This window comes from Podarcis raffonei, chromosome 3, assembly GCF_027172205.1.
Source record: "Podarcis raffonei isolate rPodRaf1 chromosome 3, rPodRaf1.pri, whole genome shotgun sequence".
Classification (NCBI taxonomy): domain Eukaryota; kingdom Metazoa; phylum Chordata; class Lepidosauria; order Squamata; family Lacertidae; genus Podarcis; species Podarcis raffonei.
This window is the reverse complement of record NC_070604.1, coordinates 69,503,217-69,521,129: the sequence shown is the minus strand read 5'-3', so window position 1 is coordinate 69,521,129 and position 17,913 is coordinate 69,503,217. Positions and strand designations below refer to the sequence as shown.

At 42.4% G+C, this 17,913-nt stretch overlaps 1 protein-coding gene across 2 annotated transcripts in view; it reads left to right on the top strand.

Moving 5' to 3' along the window:
- The window catches only part of CNKSR3 (CNKSR family member 3), a 61,052-nt gene extending 45,049 nt beyond the window's left edge, over positions 1–16,003 (top strand). For both annotated transcript variants that reach the window (XM_053382218.1, XM_053382219.1), the window contains exons 7-13: positions 533–592; positions 5,687–5,755; positions 7,583–7,729; positions 9,340–9,464; positions 10,544–10,752; positions 11,870–11,959; positions 14,167–16,003. In XM_053382218.1, the coding sequence (XP_053238193.1) occupies positions 533–592; positions 5,687–5,755; positions 7,583–7,729; positions 9,340–9,464; positions 10,544–10,752; positions 11,870–11,959; positions 14,167–14,465 (999 nt within the window). In that variant the 3' untranslated portion in view covers positions 14,466–16,003. The remainder of the gene's footprint in view (positions 1–532; positions 593–5,686; positions 5,756–7,582; positions 7,730–9,339; positions 9,465–10,543; positions 10,753–11,869; positions 11,960–14,166) is intronic.
- Positions 16,004–17,913: the final 1,910 nt, after the last annotated feature.

The window sequence follows — 17,913 nt, the reverse complement described above, 5'->3', positions numbered from 1 at the left end:
GTCACCCTAGGAGTAAAATTGTCTAGATCAGATCCTTCTTGTCAGTTTTGCTATTCTGTTGAGTTGCATGAGACTCAAGATAAGCAGTTCCCATTAGAAAAGAGGATTTGAATTGATGAACTTTTCCCTTATCTGCAGTGAGACACTCTCTCACTCCTTTTATACCAGGGGTGGCCGCTATGGTGCCCCCAGAGGACTTTCTTGGTGTCCACAGCACCCCGCCTCCTGTCCCACTGCTGAAATTAGACCTGAAAGCAGCATTCTATTGATATCAGTAAATAGTTTGTGGTGTCCGCTTGCTTGCAGTATGTGTTGGATGCCACTGACAAATTCTTCAGTGTGTCCGTGAGTCCAAAACGGTTGGTGACTGGGTTTACACAGTTAAACAGTGTTTCATTGGGACTGGTGCCAGAGTGGGATTATGGGAAAAGTTGCTCTTCATAAATTGTTGTCTCTATAGAGCCTCAATATAATTGTGGGTGCGTTATAATTACTGTTGTGCTAAATTTATCTTTTTAACTATCCATCTTAGGGAATGTATATAAAATCTACTTACGACGGATTGCATGTTGTTACTGGAACAACAGAAAACGTGAGTATTTTTTAATGTTTTCTTCCAAACAGAATTAATTAAAGCTATCTTAGATGAAGATGAGATCCAAGAAGCCAACTTGATTAAAAGCAGATTCCGAAGTCATATTTTTATTTATTTGGGTTTTGCAACATTATCATTAACTTATCATTGACTGGGGTAATTAAGTGTGTGCTTGTCTGATGGTGTCTGCCTGTCTAATATCAACCCCTTAGTTCAGTTTGCAGTATGCAAATAGAGAAGAGCGTTTCAAAATGCCGCTGGGGTTTGAAATAACTGGAATTACCAGAACTATTGTTGAGTAAAGCGCTTATAGTGTTTGGTCTAGTAAATGCTGGCTGAGCAAATATGTACTTCCATAATGTGCTCTGTCCTTTATAAAAGCAGCAGCAGGATGTTTAGACTAGTAATAGAATGTAAGATTCCATTTGCTTCCTGGGACAAACACATTTTTCAAGATAACAGAAACAGATCTTTTTAATTGCAAAACCTCTGAATGGTCAAAAGGGAAAGGCTGGTTGAATGATAACATTTCTGCTGAACTGAAAGACAGCGCTTGGCAGAGTTGAGAATGAAAATACAGATTTTGATGCTGATTGTAAAGCTTTAAAAACTTATACATGTGCAAGTGTTTAAATCTGTCAGAATATGTGATGACTTTGAGTTACAGTTTGAATAAAAGTTCCTGGATTGTGTGGCACATATATCTGAGAATTTTATAAGCATGCAGACTGTTACTGATTCCCTCCTTCCCTAAAGAAAACACAGCAGGTTAGCGGTCATAAACCTTTGGATCTCCTTTATCTCTCTTAGAGCTTGCTTGAAAAATCCTAGCTTCCTTTCTTGGGGACTGCATATCTCCATAGAGGAGCAAGTGATTTACAATTAGTAGAATGATTCCTTTCAGACGTGGAGACTAGACATTGCAGTTGCTGCTGCTTCTCATTCACTGTCCATCCAATAGTGTAGATAAAGGAGAGCCTGAGATGGTAGATATTAAAGCTCTTGAGTTGTTCAAGAGGAGCGAGACGTGTCCGATTCCAGTCAGGTGACAGGATTTCCCAGTTGTTTTTAACGGCTTGTGATTTCCTGCTTTTGGTGGGAATGATCTGACCCAAACAGAGCTTTCCAGTCATCTTGCAAACACTCATGATGCAAGCCTAGAGCGCTGTATTGTTTGTTTCGTTGAGAGCTTTTGCAAACAGATTTTCGTAATCCTGACAGATATTCCTTGGTATGCGCAGTGCACATTTTTGGACGTCTATGATTGCGTACTCGGAGAGACCGTCTGTCGGATTCTTTGCCAAATAGGTGTTTCCGTTCCAAGGGAAAAGGGAGTTGCCACTGGAGGTTCCCTGTCTTCCCAGGCATCTTGCCTCACTTTCCCAATAGCTTTCTTTTATGAAGATGCTGCTGCTGTAGTTTTTGCCCCCAGAATGCGTCAGATCAGATGGTGAAAGGTGAGGGAGTCTTTCCTAATGAGGCTTTTAGTTCTCATCCCAGGTAGCCCAAGGGGATTGTCCTGTCCTCCATTTCCCTTGATAAGGGAACAGAGGAAATGAGACATTTGTTTCAGTTGTATGAGTCACGCATCAGCTTAGTACCTTTTCCTTTCTCTATGAGTGGGATGTCAGGAGTATCACTGGATGTGAAGTGGTCATAATGGCATTGGAGACATTTAAAGCAACAGCTGCAGGAGAGTGCTGTCTCCTGGACAGAACAGAGTAAATATTTAGGTGCCAAACTGCTGCTTGCTGATAGTTAACAAGGCAGACAACAGGCTTAGTTAGGATATTTGTGATAAAAGTTTTTTTTATAACACCTCTATCTTTCAGTACACGTAACTGACCCTGCAGCATGTTCCCTACGATTAAGAGAAATCTAGTTAAATTTGCAAGCTTTTTATTAGATGAATAAAGAATATGCAAACTAAAATGCTTCATGTGTGATAGAGACAGGTTTTAAAACAAAAAGAACGTGGTGTTCAGGGGTATAGCAGCAGAAAAAACTAAAATTGTATGTCTTAGAATCTATTGTTCTTAAAGGTTTTTAAAGGGGTTTTTTTGGGGGGGGGTGTTCTGCTAAAACTCCCAGTTGGTTTAGTTCAGCCTTCCCCAGCCTTGTTCTCTCCAGATGTTGGACTGCAACTCCCATCATCCCCAAGCATAGGTGATGGTGACGGGGGCTGATGGGAGTTGGAGTCCAGCAAACAACTGGAGAGAGTGAGGTTGGGAAAGGCTCGCTTAGTGTTTTTGCTTTGTCAGGGCCTAAGTATACGGCATTGTTAGACCATGTGATATAACTGGGTTACTGTTATATAGAAAGTTGTGTGCACACGTAGCTCTAAAGCGTGATATGGAAGCTGTTCCCTTCCTCCATACTTCCCATTCTGAAATGACTTCATCCACTTCTCTGTCTCCCTTCCCCCTGGGGTGGCCCTGTGTTTCGGAGGTGACCCCCGTTGAGAGAAAAGTGCTAGGATTAAGCAGTTTCAGGTGGGAAAGCTCACGTAGGGGAAGCTTTCCCTGCCTGGTCCATGCTGTGCCTTAAATCTCTTCCTCAGATTTACAGGTTTTCAGCATGACTGTGTCATGTAGCTACCTAGCTGTGCCTCAACAAGTAATGAAAACACCCCCTTTTTTGCAACAGTTCTTCTCTCTCTCATTCTGTCAAAAGAATTTTGGTTTGTGACTCTTTTGCAACACAGACTGGGGCTCATTCCCATTGCTTGAATTTATGATTCAAGGACTCACAACAGAAATATGTAGGCTGCCTCCCTTAAAATCTGAGGTGACAAATGGGACCCACGACGACATGTTGCAGTTGGGAATGCTTCTGCTTAGGGCAGTGGTGTCCAAACTTTTTTCAAAGAGGGCCAGATTTGATGAAGTGAAGGGCCGTAGGGGCCGACCCAAGTTCTTGACCTTTTTTTAGGGTTGAAGTTGTTAAGGGTTTTTTAGGATTTCACCCCAGGAAATAAACTGCCACAGGGACCAGATTAAACCGACTGGCGGGCCGGATTAGGCCCCCAAAACGGACTTTGGACATGCCTGGCTTAGGGAGCCAGTCAGCCATGTCTCCCTTGAGGAGAGTTCATTTTCTTTTTCAAGTAAAGCTCAGTATTCCATGGCTGCTCGGTCACCCTTGGGCTACTCTTCTGAGTATCCCCTGCAAACCTCAGGGTTCTCCTGAACATGCTCATATCTATTCCTTGTTTCACAGTAGCCCCTTTTTGGCCAAATTGCTTTTGGCACTTGCCACCTGAGTTTGCAGTTAGAGGAAGTGATGCAGGGTAATACTAAGACTCTGTTGGATCTGTGAGAATAATTTAATCCAGAGATAGGGAATTTGTGATTGCTGGACTACATCTTCCCATCATCCCTGACCCTTGGATGTGGGTTGATGGGATTTGGAGTCCAGCAACATCTGGGACGCCTGAGGTTCTCTGACCCTGGTAAAATCCATGCAAGTTGTCACTTGATTGTAGCACCATCAACTGCTGACTGTGAACATGTGACTCATATTCCTTAGATACACAAGTGATGTGATTGCATCAGCCAGTAACTCCTTTAAAAACAACAACAACCCAAAACAGCATATTTTATTTTATTAAACATTCTGCTTAATAATGGAAGTTCTTAAGCAGTACATAAAAATTACAGATCTCAGAGTGTCTGAAGCTTTCTGTGTGGTTTGTGTGAAAGAAAAGGCTTTCTACTAAGTGTTCTATGTCTTGTTTGGTGGGTTGGGAGCTTGTAGCACTCTTAGAGGTTTATTCCATGTTTGGGTGTGTTTTTTGCTTTTGTCTTTATCTGCCCACCACCCTCTTTCTAGCAGTCAGAGTAGATTTGCCAGTTCCTGATGCAAAGAGACTTCATGGAGGGGCTATTGTTCAGTGGAAACACAGAAAGTCCCAGGTTCAATCCCTGGTATCTCTAGTTAAAAGGATGGGGAAGACCTTTCCTTGCAATCCTGGACCGCTCCTGGCAGTAAGAGTGGACCAGTGGGGTGGCACTGCCTGCAAGCTTCCTCCTCCTTGGTCTCGGTGTTGCTGCTTGCAGAACTCAGCAGGCTTATAGAACTCTGCCCTGCCAGTCCCAATGGTCCCCAGTCACCACTGGAATGGACAGTTCAGCTCTAGTTGGACAGACAGTCAAGGATAGTATAGCCAAAGAAGCTCCTTGTGTTCCTTTCCTGCCACTCCTGCGCCTTTAACACCTGTGTGTCAAGGATTAAGCTTTGCATTGCTCATCCTTGTGATGGTACAAAAACTGTTCCTGCTGAAGCTCTGCTTGACCTCTCGCATCAGGACAAGCCAGGTTAGCCAAAAGGAGCTTTTGCTTTTGGCAGCAGAAAATCACAGCAGAGTTTGTGGCCCTGTGAGACCTTAGGCAAACTTTTGTTTTGTTTGCTCAACATCTAAAATCTGATTAAGGGTTTATTGATTAAGATCACGGGGTGGTTTTCAACAGTTTCGGGCACTTGCTGCTGCTTTTGTTTTGTATAGAAAGGATATGCCAGTCCCAAACGTTCACTTGCACTATATAGAGGAGCCCTTGAAATAGAACCTAAGGCGTGGCTATGCAAATATAAAGGTGGGACTATGTAGATAGAAGCAGGCGCTATTCTCAGTTATTGGTGTGGTCACCACTGGCTGCTCCCAGTGATGATCTCCAATATAAGGAAATGGCTAGTTGTCCCTATAGGAGCGAATGGCAAAGAGCAGCATTATGATGCATTGTTGAGCTGATAGCAAAACCTGCCCTCCATCTGAAAATGCTGGGTGATCCTGTTCTCAGTGCCACACACTTAATGGTGTGAACCTACCACCACCTGGGTTCCATGTTCTCAGACAAGCCCTTCCTGCTCTCACACTTCACCTGCCATATTGACCAGCCTTTTGCTGGTTATTTAATTGATAGTTGTGATGTCTAGTGATGGAGATGGCAGCTGTAACTTGCATAGAAATCTCACAGGCATGTCTATCTGCTTGGCTTTTCTGTAAAGGTCATCCTTCGGTTTTTAATTTTTAAAAAAACAACAACTAAGGAGCTGTTTAGTAGTTTTCAGCGCTCCTCTTTTTGTCCTCTGCAGTCTCCAGCTGATAGGTCTCAGAAAATTCATGCAGGCGATGAAGTGATCCAGGTGAATCGCCAGACTGTGGTGAGTAAAGGGCATTTCTTGTTTCCCTTTATTTTTAGCCAAGCAATTTTCAGAGTCTGAGCAAGCTCACAAGACAGATTTTAATCTTCATTTACCAGTGACTGACCTTTTCAATTAAATACTTGGGGGGGGGGGTGTTAATGCTGGAATGGTGCTTTTCCCATTAAGGCAGTTTTCCCTAGAATAGCAAGTTCATGTTATAAATTCAGCTAGAACTTTTTATAAAAGGTTGGTCATAAAACATTTTGATTAAGGAAAGAATGAGCTTCCCATCAGTTTATTCCCTTAAGCTTGTTTAAAAAATAAAAATCCTGAGAAATGCAATTCCGTTTGAAAACATCGAGTACTGAGGCTATTTAAGAATGATTAGATGTTTTATAGGGCTCACCAAATGAAAAGTTTACTAAATGTGGGCCTGGAACATAACTATAGATTTCTGGAGGCAGGACCCACTTATAGTGGGTAGAACTCAGGTCAAGAAACAGTAGTAAGAAAGACTCTCCATCCTTCTTGTTGTATACCTTCTTCCACACAAAGCTTGCAATTTCCTTCATGGAAGCAGGTAGAGTCAGAAGAATCTGCTATCCCAACTCTTCTGGAAAATTCTGGGCTGAACAGTCAAGCAATACCAGCATCTAGAACTGTTTCTTTGTTTAGTCAGGGATATCCTGGGTTGGGTGAGCTGATGGCAGCCATTTCCTGTGAGTACCCTTTCTAGGCACATGCACAAAGTTGCGCCTTTGAGCAGGGCTAGAATGGGTGATGTAGGGAAAATGGCAGACTGCGCCTTTGCTGCCAGTTGAAAGTTTCCACTGCTCAGCAGTCACTGCTACTGATTTGGGGACCATGTGCTGTCTAACTTCCCCGTCCCTGCTTAAATGAGCCAACTCCCTATCATAGTTTTTGGCAGCTTGTTTATATGTGCCACATATTCCACAGATGTATTTATGCTCAAAACAACTCACAGAAAATAAACTGTTTAAATTGTAATACTTTATAAAAATCCACCCTAGTTTCACTAACAAGCAAACAATTAACGATTAATTTACAATATGTGAAAAGATGTAAGTGAGCAAAAAAGCTCACCGATGGGTCAGTTAACAATATCTAATGTAGCTCCAGGGCTGATAGTGTTAGTGCCTAGCCAACCCACACCCCATCTTTATACCAAATAGGCAAAAAACAAACAAACAAAAAACCCCTCAGAGTACTGGCAGGGCTGGCGGGTGCACCAAAGCAGGGGGAAGCATCCACTCCCCAATGACAACCCAAGTCTTTCTCTCTCCCTGTCCTTTGCCCAGCCATTTCATAATCTGCCTGTCTGTTTAAAATATTTAAATGTTTAAAAACAATTGCAGACAAGCAGACAAATTTTCAGCAAGACTGAGATGTCTCAAGACTAGGTGTCTCAGTATTGGTAGACATGTCAGGCAATTCCCTTCCCCCACCCCTATATCTTGTAATAAGCTTATTCTGCCATGTTTTGCCTGCAAAGTCATTTCTTAAAATATGTCATTTGGGTTTGGCTGGGGGTGTAGGGTTTACTTAGAGCAAGTGGTATTGTAATTTATACGTAGCTCTCTCATCTCAGAGGCTACAGGCTGGAAGACAGTGTTCACTGAAACTGCATTTTTATAGCACCTTTACCATGGCCTCCAAAAGCCTATCCTAACAGAGAAGTCTTATACAGCTTCTGGCCAAACCAAGACCTCATAATTCTGCGGTGAAAAGTGATTTCCATAATGATGTTATGGAAGGTAATTTGATCTACATGCCTCTGATGTAGGGCAGTAGACATTCTAAGTGTTTGTTTGATTTGTTTTGAAGGTGGGATGGCAGCTGAAGAACCTTGTGAGGAAGCTCCGTGAGAATCCTTCTGGCGTTACTCTATTAGTGAAGAAACGCCATACAGGCTCTTTTAATTTTACTCCTGCGCCACTCAAAAACCTAAGGTGGAAACCACCACTTGTTCAGGTAACAAGGTTTTAGTTTTGTCTTGCCTCTGAAAGGCTTCCCAGTGATTTCTTCCCTCATTTTGTGCATGATTTAAATAATTTTTTGTGCTTATTCTTGAAGATGCTCAGGCGTAAGAAACAGCCGGTTAGAATGTTCAAATCTTAGAGATTTTAGTGGGATGTGAAATGGGTTTAATTCTCTTGGGCCCAACCGACTTTGGTCTTTATTAGGTCATACCACCTATCTATTTGAGCTTGGAAAATGATACTAAGCCAATTCTTGCACTACAGTTCTGTTGTAATGCGCATATATAAATAGCCCTTGTGAAAGCACTGAAGCTCAAATTTCAACGTATTTTGCATTGTCTAATTTAACTAGTTTTGCAGCCAGGATAGAAAGGGTAGTTGATTACAAAGAATCTGTGAAATCTCATCTTCCATTAAATTACCTTAGCTTTCTAATATACCAAAAGAACAAGGCAGCTGGGGTTTGAAGAGAGGGGGAGAATGATTGTTTTTCTTTAATCCCTGAAAGATCCTGTTTATCAGGACAGATAACTTATAGCGAGGCCATTTGGGGCTGAGTTGCTTATAATCTTTTGGACTGATGAATTCTAGAAGTAAACAGTAAATTCTCGATGGGCTGGAAAACTAATGATGGCAGATTATGTTTTCTAAAAGAGCAGTTTTATCCAGTGTTCTTTTGTAGCCTAGCTGAGTTGTGTGATTTCCCCCCTTTTGTTTTCATGGTGCTGTTTGCATTTGCCAGTTGCCAACATCAGCAGAATTGGGATGTTGTGGCATCTCTGTGTGAGAGAGAAAGGGTGTGGAAAAGAAATGAGGATTAATAGCTTTAAGAAGATGATGATTTTGAGGCTGAGCAAGTAATGTTAAGGGAGTAGTTTGACACTTTCAGGAAGCTAATAATTGAATTGCTTATAGGAGCAGGTACAGTTCCCACCACTTCTGTGTACTATTTAAGCTGTTGCTCTGCAAGAACATGCTAAACAGGTGCTTGTGTAGCTGTTTCTTAGCTTTCCGAGTTGATGAACAGGTCTCTGCCATAGGTGTCCACTTTGCGTTGTTTCTCAACTCATCTCCTGTTGTGTTTTGTGCTGTTCTGTAACTGTTTTTATTAGAGTTTGTGCATTGCCTTTGAACGTATGTGGAAGGTTATTAAGAAAACGTGGCAGGAAAATTAAGAGAAGTTATCAACATATATTTAATATCTCACAAAAGCCTCAAGGGGCTCATTTTCTTCAGCAAGTCATTTCTATGGTTCCAGAGTATAGCAGTTCACTATTATTAATTTGGAAATGCAATAAACAAAACAACAAACTGCAGATTTTTGGTTGGATACAGGTTATTGGTTTCTTCCAAGGGTGCCTGGAGTTACACAGCCACGTTTACCGTAAATTGTTACTTGTAGCCTTATTTTCAGCAACTCTAGGCAGCTAAGGAAAATGAAGCACAATCAGTAAACATAAAACAAGAAGCAATGTGTCTGTTTCCAGTGGCTCAGGTGAGAGATGAAATGAAGAATGTTGTCACATTGTAGATGGAAAGGGCCAGTTGCACAGGGTACGTCTAATTTACTGAAGCAACTACCTGTTGTTTTTCTCACTGCAGACCAGCCCACCTGCAACTACTACCCAGTCACCTGAAAGCAGCATGGATGCTTCCCTGAAGAAAGAGAAACCAGCCATTCTGGACCTTTACATACCTCCACCGCCGTCTATTCCATATGCTCCTCGGTATGCCAATACTTACCTAATGCTTAACCCCAAAGCGCCTTTATTTTGGATTTATTGTTTATTGATGTAGAATATTTATAAACTGCTCACCATTCTAAAATATCATGGTGGGTTGTAAGAAAAAGAGGAGAGAGAGAGAGAGAGAGACAAAATGCAAAATTCACACCCATAAAAATACATTGAATCCATATCTAAAATGAACAGGAACAATATTCAGCAATGCTACTATGAAAATGCACGATTGAATAAAAAGTCTTAAGAAAAGGACCTAAAAGAACACATGGTTGGTGCCAACCTAATTACCATGGGGAGTGTATGTTGAAGTGTGAATGCTGTTGCCCTAAAAACTCTGCCCCGGGTACACATGAAACAAATTTCTAGGGTGTCTTAGGGCCATGCTGGATGACATAAGGATTCAAGCAGGCAGTCTGTTAGGCAAACAGGTTCTAGGTTGCTTAGGGCTTTATGCACCAGAGATGACTGTCAGGACAGATCCCTTAACAGGAGCATTGCACACTAGTAGCAGGTCGCTCCTCACTGCATGCTAGCCACAGCATTCTGCACCAACTGCAGCTTCTGGACCAGCCTTAAGGTCAGCCCCACACAGTGGGAGTAATCCATTATCTGGAAATTCTGGCTATTTTGCATGATGTATTCAGGTGCTGTTAATCCTGTGGAAGGAGCAATCTGAATTGCAGAGTGCTTAGGACTCACTCCAGATCACAGAAACCGTGTTCAACAACCTCTCTGGCGTCTATGATGGCACCATGCATTGCCCACATACCTTCAAGCATCCTGTCTAGGAGCTTGTTTTCAGAGAAGAACCAGCATTCTTAGCTGAATCATTGGCCTAGTACCACAGTTTATGCTTTTTCTGTGCTTGTGCAGAATTGTAGGACCCAACTCATGCACCCTTGATGATGTCTTCATTCCCTTTACTTTTTCTGCCTTTTTTTTTTGCCAAATCTTGAACAGCTATAAAGTCGCACTACTTCCAAACGGTAGTAAGGACCGTCCACGAGTGCAGAATCACAATACCTTATATTTTCATTGCTAATCAAGTTCCTATATCTTTGCAGGGATGAGAAGGGGAGTTTTGTTTATGCAGGAGGCAGCAAACCTAAACAACCCCTGCCTGGTTCCAAAGGTGCAGAATCTCCCAATTCCTTCCTGGATCAGGAATGCAGGAGGAGAAGGTTTACACTTACCGATTCCGACCCATTGCCTGGCTATTCCATGGAAGCAAATATTTTTCCTGCAAAGATGAGGGAAAAAACGCAATCCTATGGTGAGTAAATTGTTACATTTATCAGCTGAGGAGAAAAGCTGTGTGCATCAGGCATAGGTAAACTCGGCCCTCCAGATGTTTTGGAACTACAACTCCCATTATCCCTGACCACTGGTCCTGTTAGCTAGGGATGATGGGAGTTGTAGTCCGAAAACATCTGGAGGGATGAGTTTGCTTATGCCTGGTAATAGGGTGTTGGAGTGTGTATGTGACAAAGCCTCCAATGTAAAGCAAAGGCTTGAAAATTAGGTCCCCAAATCTGTCGCTAAGTACCAGCCACTGGGAGCAGATAGCAGGGAAAGACCATCACCTGTATCCCTGCTTGTTAAGGAGTGGACGCACTGCTACTTCTTTTAGGATGACAGGCAACAGCCAGGATGGTTCAAGATAGCCACACGTATCCTGTCCCATCACCAGGCCACATAAATTGAAAAAGGATCCCATAAGACACATCACTCTACTGCAGCTGTGGCATCCAAATTGCTATGGAGTTGAGTGACTTCATCCTCAAAGTGTTGGGCAAATCATTCATAGTTGGCTCCAGAGATCCAACTCCCATGTTTGGGTTGACAAGCCTCTGGACCACATGGAAAAGCTTCTTAGCTCCCTCCATTGCTACTCAATAGGTGTGTTTATGTGCCCTAGCAAGTGTCCAAGTCAGCTTCAGAACAAATTTTACACCACTTGCGATCTAGCCATCTCTGGATTTGTTTCATTACCTGCAGTTCCTTAGTAAACCAAGTTGCATTCTAAAGAAGAACCCCGGAAGCGATTGTGTTGATGGCCCTTCTCATATCACCATTCCACACAGAGCTGAGAGCCCTAGCAGAATTCTTGGCTCTGTCTGTTGGAAACTCCCCCAGAGCATTTGGGAACCTTCCATTAGTTTCTGGAGGCAGGCCATCTTAACTGGTCCCACATTCCTACAGGGCAGAGCAGCTGCTACAAGTCCAAGCTTATTAGACATCCTGTTGCTTGCTGGTATTGCATCTCAGTTAGCTTCTCCCTATTTTTAATAGATTGTGTAAACTCTTCGCATTGTGTTTGTCACTGAGGTCAGCTAATATGAAGTTAACTCAGCACTGTTTTCTTGAAACCCCTTCTGTGTTGCCTTTAGGAAAGCCTCGCCCGTTGTCTATGCCTGCAGATGGAAACTGGCTGGGAGGTGTAGAACCTTTCTCTAGGCCCCGAGCAATGGGGAGAAAAGGTAAGGAAATTGTGCTCTAGGACCACTGCTTTCTTAAATGCAATTGTCTGTACATTCACTACCCTGGCCTGTAGCGAAGGGTCCACTGTGCAGTTAAACCTTGCTAAATTCTGAACATCCTCTTGTCCATGACTAAAATCGGAAGTGGGGGATCCTAGCTGTTGAAATGCAAAACTTTGGTCCTTTTTATTCCTGTAAAGAGGTGGCCCACCTGGGTCCACAGTTTAGATGTTGTTTTTAACAAATCTCAATTGGGTCAATTTTATATTAGGATCATCTAGTATAAGTCTTCAGAGGCTTTTAATGCCACTGTACCCCTTGACAGTAGGGTGATACCTCTTTGTTAGGCTCTGAAGTTGGTTGGTTGCTCTGAAGTATATTATGGAAAACTCCTCTAAACCTTAGACTGGCACTGACAAATTGTCCTGGGCCAAGGATATTATTATCTGACTTTAAAGCACAGCACCAGAGTACTGGTTTTCTCTCCTGTTTTCTTCTGCTCCATTCCTCCACATTGTAAAATTGGCCAGGTGGTCTCTCTCTAAGACAATGCGAGCTACTGAGACCTGGTTTACTTTTGCCCATGAAATGAATAGAAAGAGATGATTGCCTGCAGCATAAGCTTGCCTTGCAGTGCAATTCAGCCTATATGCTGCTGCGCCACAATCCTCCTTACCTATCCTTAAAAGACGCGAGCTGATACCTGACTTGACAAAAATGTACACACACATTGTAAGAATGGGTGACACACAGAGCCTCTGAACGACTTCCGGATGGTGGATGTAGTGATTAGCCACTCATATATGTTGCTCAATGCACACTTTTGCAGACAGGTGAGGGACTTTCAAAAGTCATTACTGCTTTTGTTTGCCTTGTATTGCAACGTTTGAAACAAAGGTGAGTGTTATAGCCAGTGTGAAACAGTGATTCTGTTCTCTATTGCACAAAGGTCCTCCTTCATTTACACAGTACTGAGAGCCAAATTTGCTTCCCTTTCTATAAGTGCCAGTCACCATAAACTAAGCTATACTAGCGTAGAGAGAAAACCACTACATTGTTGAGGAGTGCAACATACAGGGATTTATTTCATGGAGAGAGAGGTTATTCCTCATACCCCTTAATGCTGTACCCCAAAGGACTAGCACTGGAGTCAGTTTACACCAAAAAATAATTTTAGCAGTGTTCTAGGGCTTTGAAGCAGGTGAGAGACAATCCATGTTACATACAATATGGTGTGCTGAAAGCAAAATGGCTCCAGATTTTAGGGATAGTGGCGATTTTGAGTGAAGAAGCGAGGAGAATGGGACCTTGGAAAGTTGTATGAGGAAACACCCACCTACCTATGAGCTATACTGGATTGAGCCAAGGGCCCATCTAGTCCAGCATCTCACAGTAGCCAACCAGATGCTTGTGGGAAGTCAGCAAGCAGGACCTAAGTGCAGCTACACACTCCGCTTGTGATCCCCAGCAACTGGTATTTAAAGGCGGAACATAGCTATTATGGCTAGCAACCATTGATAGCCTTACCCTCCCTGAATTTCTCTAATCCTCTTTGAAAGCCATCTGAGTTGGTAGCCTTTGATACTACTTGCTGTGTGAAGGAGCACTTTCTTTTGTCTCTTCTAAATCTTCCAACATTCATATTGATGTGACCTCCCTGAGTTCTAGTCATATGAGAGGGGGAGACGGGACAGGACAGGACTGCTCTCTATTCACCTTCTCCATGCCATGTATAATTTTCTATACCTCTGTCACATTCCCTCCTACCGTTTCTCTAAAAAGGCTAAAAGGCGTGTAACTTTCCCTCCAACAATTCTTGCCTAAACAGCTGCTGGGGGAGTTCCAGGGGAGAAGTTGTGGGTGAAGGATTAAACACCCAACTCTGCCCACTTCTCTGCTCCAAATTGCCCCTTCCCAAAGCTCTTATTTCCGTCAGGATTTTAATGCAAGTACTTGCACGTACCTTCACAATTTAGCCCTAAAGCAAAACGCAAATCCTCAACTTTGTACAGCAGTAAGTAAAATGGAGGTGAAGAGCAGAACACAAGTTTGAGTAATCTTAAAGAGGGGTGTTGGTGAGGGGAATCTGTGTGGGGCAGTTCACCAAAACTTCAGACTGGCTGGAGGTGTTGAAACGCTCTCTTCTGCATCTCCTTATGCTGGCTCTGCAAGGTTTGATAAATGTGTGTTTTCTTTGTTCGTTGCAGGTGAAAATGCCCTCTGCCGGTACTTCAGCAATGAGAGAATCCCGCCCATCATTGAAGAAAGTTCTCCACTTCAGCATCCGTTTTCCAGGCCTGTGGCGGAGAGGCAGCTAGTGAGGGGTGCAGACTACATCAGGGGGAGCAGGTGTTTTGTTAATGTGGATCTTCACAACAGTGCGACGATCCCTTTCCAGGAGGATGGAGCCAAGAAGCTCCCGGTGACCTCCTCCACGAAATCCTCCTCCACAGAGCGCTCCCTGCTGGTCAGCTGGATTACGAGACTCAAGTTATTGACTCACTGAGTTAACTGGCTGCGTTATGACTTTCTAGGGTATTTGATATTAAGTGCCTTTTCTTCCCCTCCACCTTCACATGGTTTTGCAGTACCCACAGTGTTACTGAGCAGTTTTGCATTTTATTTTATTTTCTCCCCCTGGGGAAGCTTGCCCTTTCCCCAATGTTTCTGTTTCGAGATTCACTGGAGTTGGAGAGAGGGGGTCTGTTTAAGGGGGAGCAGGAGGAGAGACGAGGAGAGAGAGCGCAAGATGTAGCATTTTTCTACCTGCCCAAGGGTGGAGGGGGAATTCAGTCCTCTGGAGAAAAACCGATCAGGCTCGAGTGATTCAGAGGTCACTGCTGACCTGAAATCCGCATGACCCACGCAGAAGCAATCTCTGCATCGTAATGAGGCCTGGTGGCACTTCATTTGCTACAAGACTCTGATGCTGTGCAACCTACTGGATCTGCAGACTATGTAGCACTCAGCAAAAAATGGATTCCTACGCTGCAATCCTGACCAAGAAGGAAGAAAAGGGGAGGTTTTCCCCTCCCCCCTCCCTCGTCCCTTTTAAGCAACGTGGTTGCACTGCAAGTGACTGGAGACGACTCAACTGTTGTCAGGAATAAAATGCAGTTTCTTCCTTTGTTCTGATTAGTTACAAACGTGAGGCTATTTTGGTTGAAGTTATTAAAATCTTAGTACAGTTAAACTGTTCTTCCCTGAATTGCTGCAATACTCATCCAATTAGGACATGGATTGCTACAACATGCCAAGGAAATGCATCTCAAGTGACAATGGTAAAAATGAATATATCTTATTGCTTTTTTATGATTAAGACTGAATAGCTGTTAACCAAAGTATTCTTCTGAAAGCAATCCCTGCAAGCTTCTGGAGCATCAACTGTGGTTCAAGGTTGAACTGGTTTTTATATTATTTGGGCTTTAAAGGCTGACTTGTGATGAGTTACATTTTTGTAAGGCAGTTTGCTCTTTCAAAGCGTTGGGGAAGAAACTGTTTGCCGTCATTAAATTAGTAGCATTGGGTGAGAGTTGGGGTGGTCTGTGGAAGGGAGGACTTGCCAGAAGTGTTTGGATGCAAATAATTTGTTGTTTTCAAAGCAAGTGTAGGAAAGAGGTTTTTTTTGTTAGAGATCCACAAAGAACATCTTGTTTAAAATAATTTAAAAGTATTTAAATTACGCTTTCTTTCTTTTCTTTTTCTTAAAAAAAAACACTTAACCTTTTATGCAGCTTTTACATTTCTCTCTGACATCACTGGGTACTAATTAGCCAAGGCCAAAAAAAGGTCACACCCCATTAAATTAGTTATTTGAATGGTCTGAAAACAGCACCATCTACACTGATGAAAGGAATTCATCACATTTTACACTGCTGTCTAACATGATAAATGTGATCTCGGCAAGCTTTCTTGAGCAGTTTATAACAAGCATGGGGAGACAGATGTTAAATTAACTGTCTAGGAAACTGTCACAACTATACTAGGTTGAATGGATTTGCACAAATTTTTACCATTAAAAGAATGCATATGGTTATAACTAAATTCGATCCTGTTTTTCGCAAACAAGCTAAAACAATGACATAACTTGAGTTACCTTTCAAGCTGAACTGGCTATTGGTACCAGCCTAGCAAACTTCACCAAAGCTAGTGCAGCTGTTCTGCATCTTGATGATGTTTTCTCATAGTATTCAAAACTTTGTGGTTTCAGTTAAAAAGAAGCAGTCAAACAAACAAACAAACCCAAATGTAATTGAAATTGCAGTTCACTTTTTCTTTTAAGTTCCAGGCAAGTATGATGTAGAAAGTGAGGTGTATTATATGAAGTTCAAATATAAGCTAAATATCTCCCTCAGATAATGAAAAAGGAAGATGTAACTAAGAAAATGGTTTCTCTCTCGAGCCTGAAATTTCTCGTCCAGTTCAGGAAGTAACCTCTGTTCTCAGGAAAGAATGAATACGTTCATGTCTGTCTTTAATTCTTTTGTTAACCAAGATGGAAGCATCACATGAATTGTTTTGAAACTGTTTCACATGAGAGAAGGTAGCTGTGACACTGAGTTGTGAACCAAGAAGTACATTAGGTAAACTCTAGTACATTAGGTAAACTCGTATTTTTCAGGCTCAGTCTCCCTTAGATTGCAAGGTTAGAATAATACGTGATATATTTTCACTGCAGATATGTGTAGTATTTGCCACTCCTAATATGCAATCCATCTAAAGTACCATGACAGGCTCTGATCCTGGTTTTGCATTGTTTTTAGAAGAAGAGCTCTCAAAAGCATTAGGCAGGACTAGTTGACACTGCCCTTCACAACTTCTTTCCCTTGATTGGGCAATAGAGAAAGTACATGCTCAAAACAGAAGCCACTCCTTTGGGGTCATTGATGAGCCAAACTTCTAATTGGTTTATTTTGATTTCTGGTGTACTTTTGCTTCTCTGTGATCTGTTTCCAAGGGCCTTTAACGAGACCTTGAAAAACAGCTAAGGAAGGCAGCAGACGTGCAGATAACCCCCCTGGCAGCATAGCCCTGACCAAAAACACTAATGCAGGATGCTTTGATATCTGTAATTGGAATGAATACACCTTAGTATCTCCTCTTGACAAATTTCACTGTTGCTTCGTCTACTTAGGAAAACACAGAATAAAAGGAAATTTTGCCTCATTCCACAGAGGCAAATCCCACAGTTGAATAATTTCTCCTAACCAGCAAAGGGCAGAAGTTGTATGGTACCAAGTTAACGTTTGAGGGAATGTATCTACCTGAAAAGTGACCAGATAAAGAAGTTTATTACAGCACTAAACTGTAGTGCATTTTCTCATGTTTACAAATTGGATGTATGTTCTAGCACAGCTAAGTCTTCTCTCTCTCTCTCTCTCTCTCTCTCTCTCTCTCTCTCTCTCTCTGTGTGTGTGTGTGTGCGCACATATATGCTAGCCTTAACAGTCATGGCCCTATTGCCCTGTAGATGTGTGTGCATATATTTGTGTGTTTGTTGTTCTCTATCTCCCACATATTGTGGGAACTGCTTCTGCAGGATGTCAGCATGGAAGTGTGCATGAATACAGCAACCACATTAATCATGTGGATGAATGTATTTATGTGAGGTTTTAGTGCCTTTCAGGTTTGTTTCCATTTCATCAATCTTTTTTAAGTTGCTTTGGGACATTTTTTGCATGAAAAACGATGATAAAATAATAGTTTCTCATATGACCAGCACTGTTTTCCCAGTGGGATGTTGAGTGGCTGGTAGGGATCCAGTCAATTGACAGATAAACACTGTACACATGGTGGCTTTAACTTGCACATATCCACCAACTATATTGGAAGTGGCTCTTGCACTGCACGGAAGGGAGCACACAGCTTTACTACCAAGTGGGTTGAGACCCTTAATCTCGGGGTTGTGGGTTTGAGTTCCACGTTGGGCAGAAGATTTCTGCATTGCAGGGGGT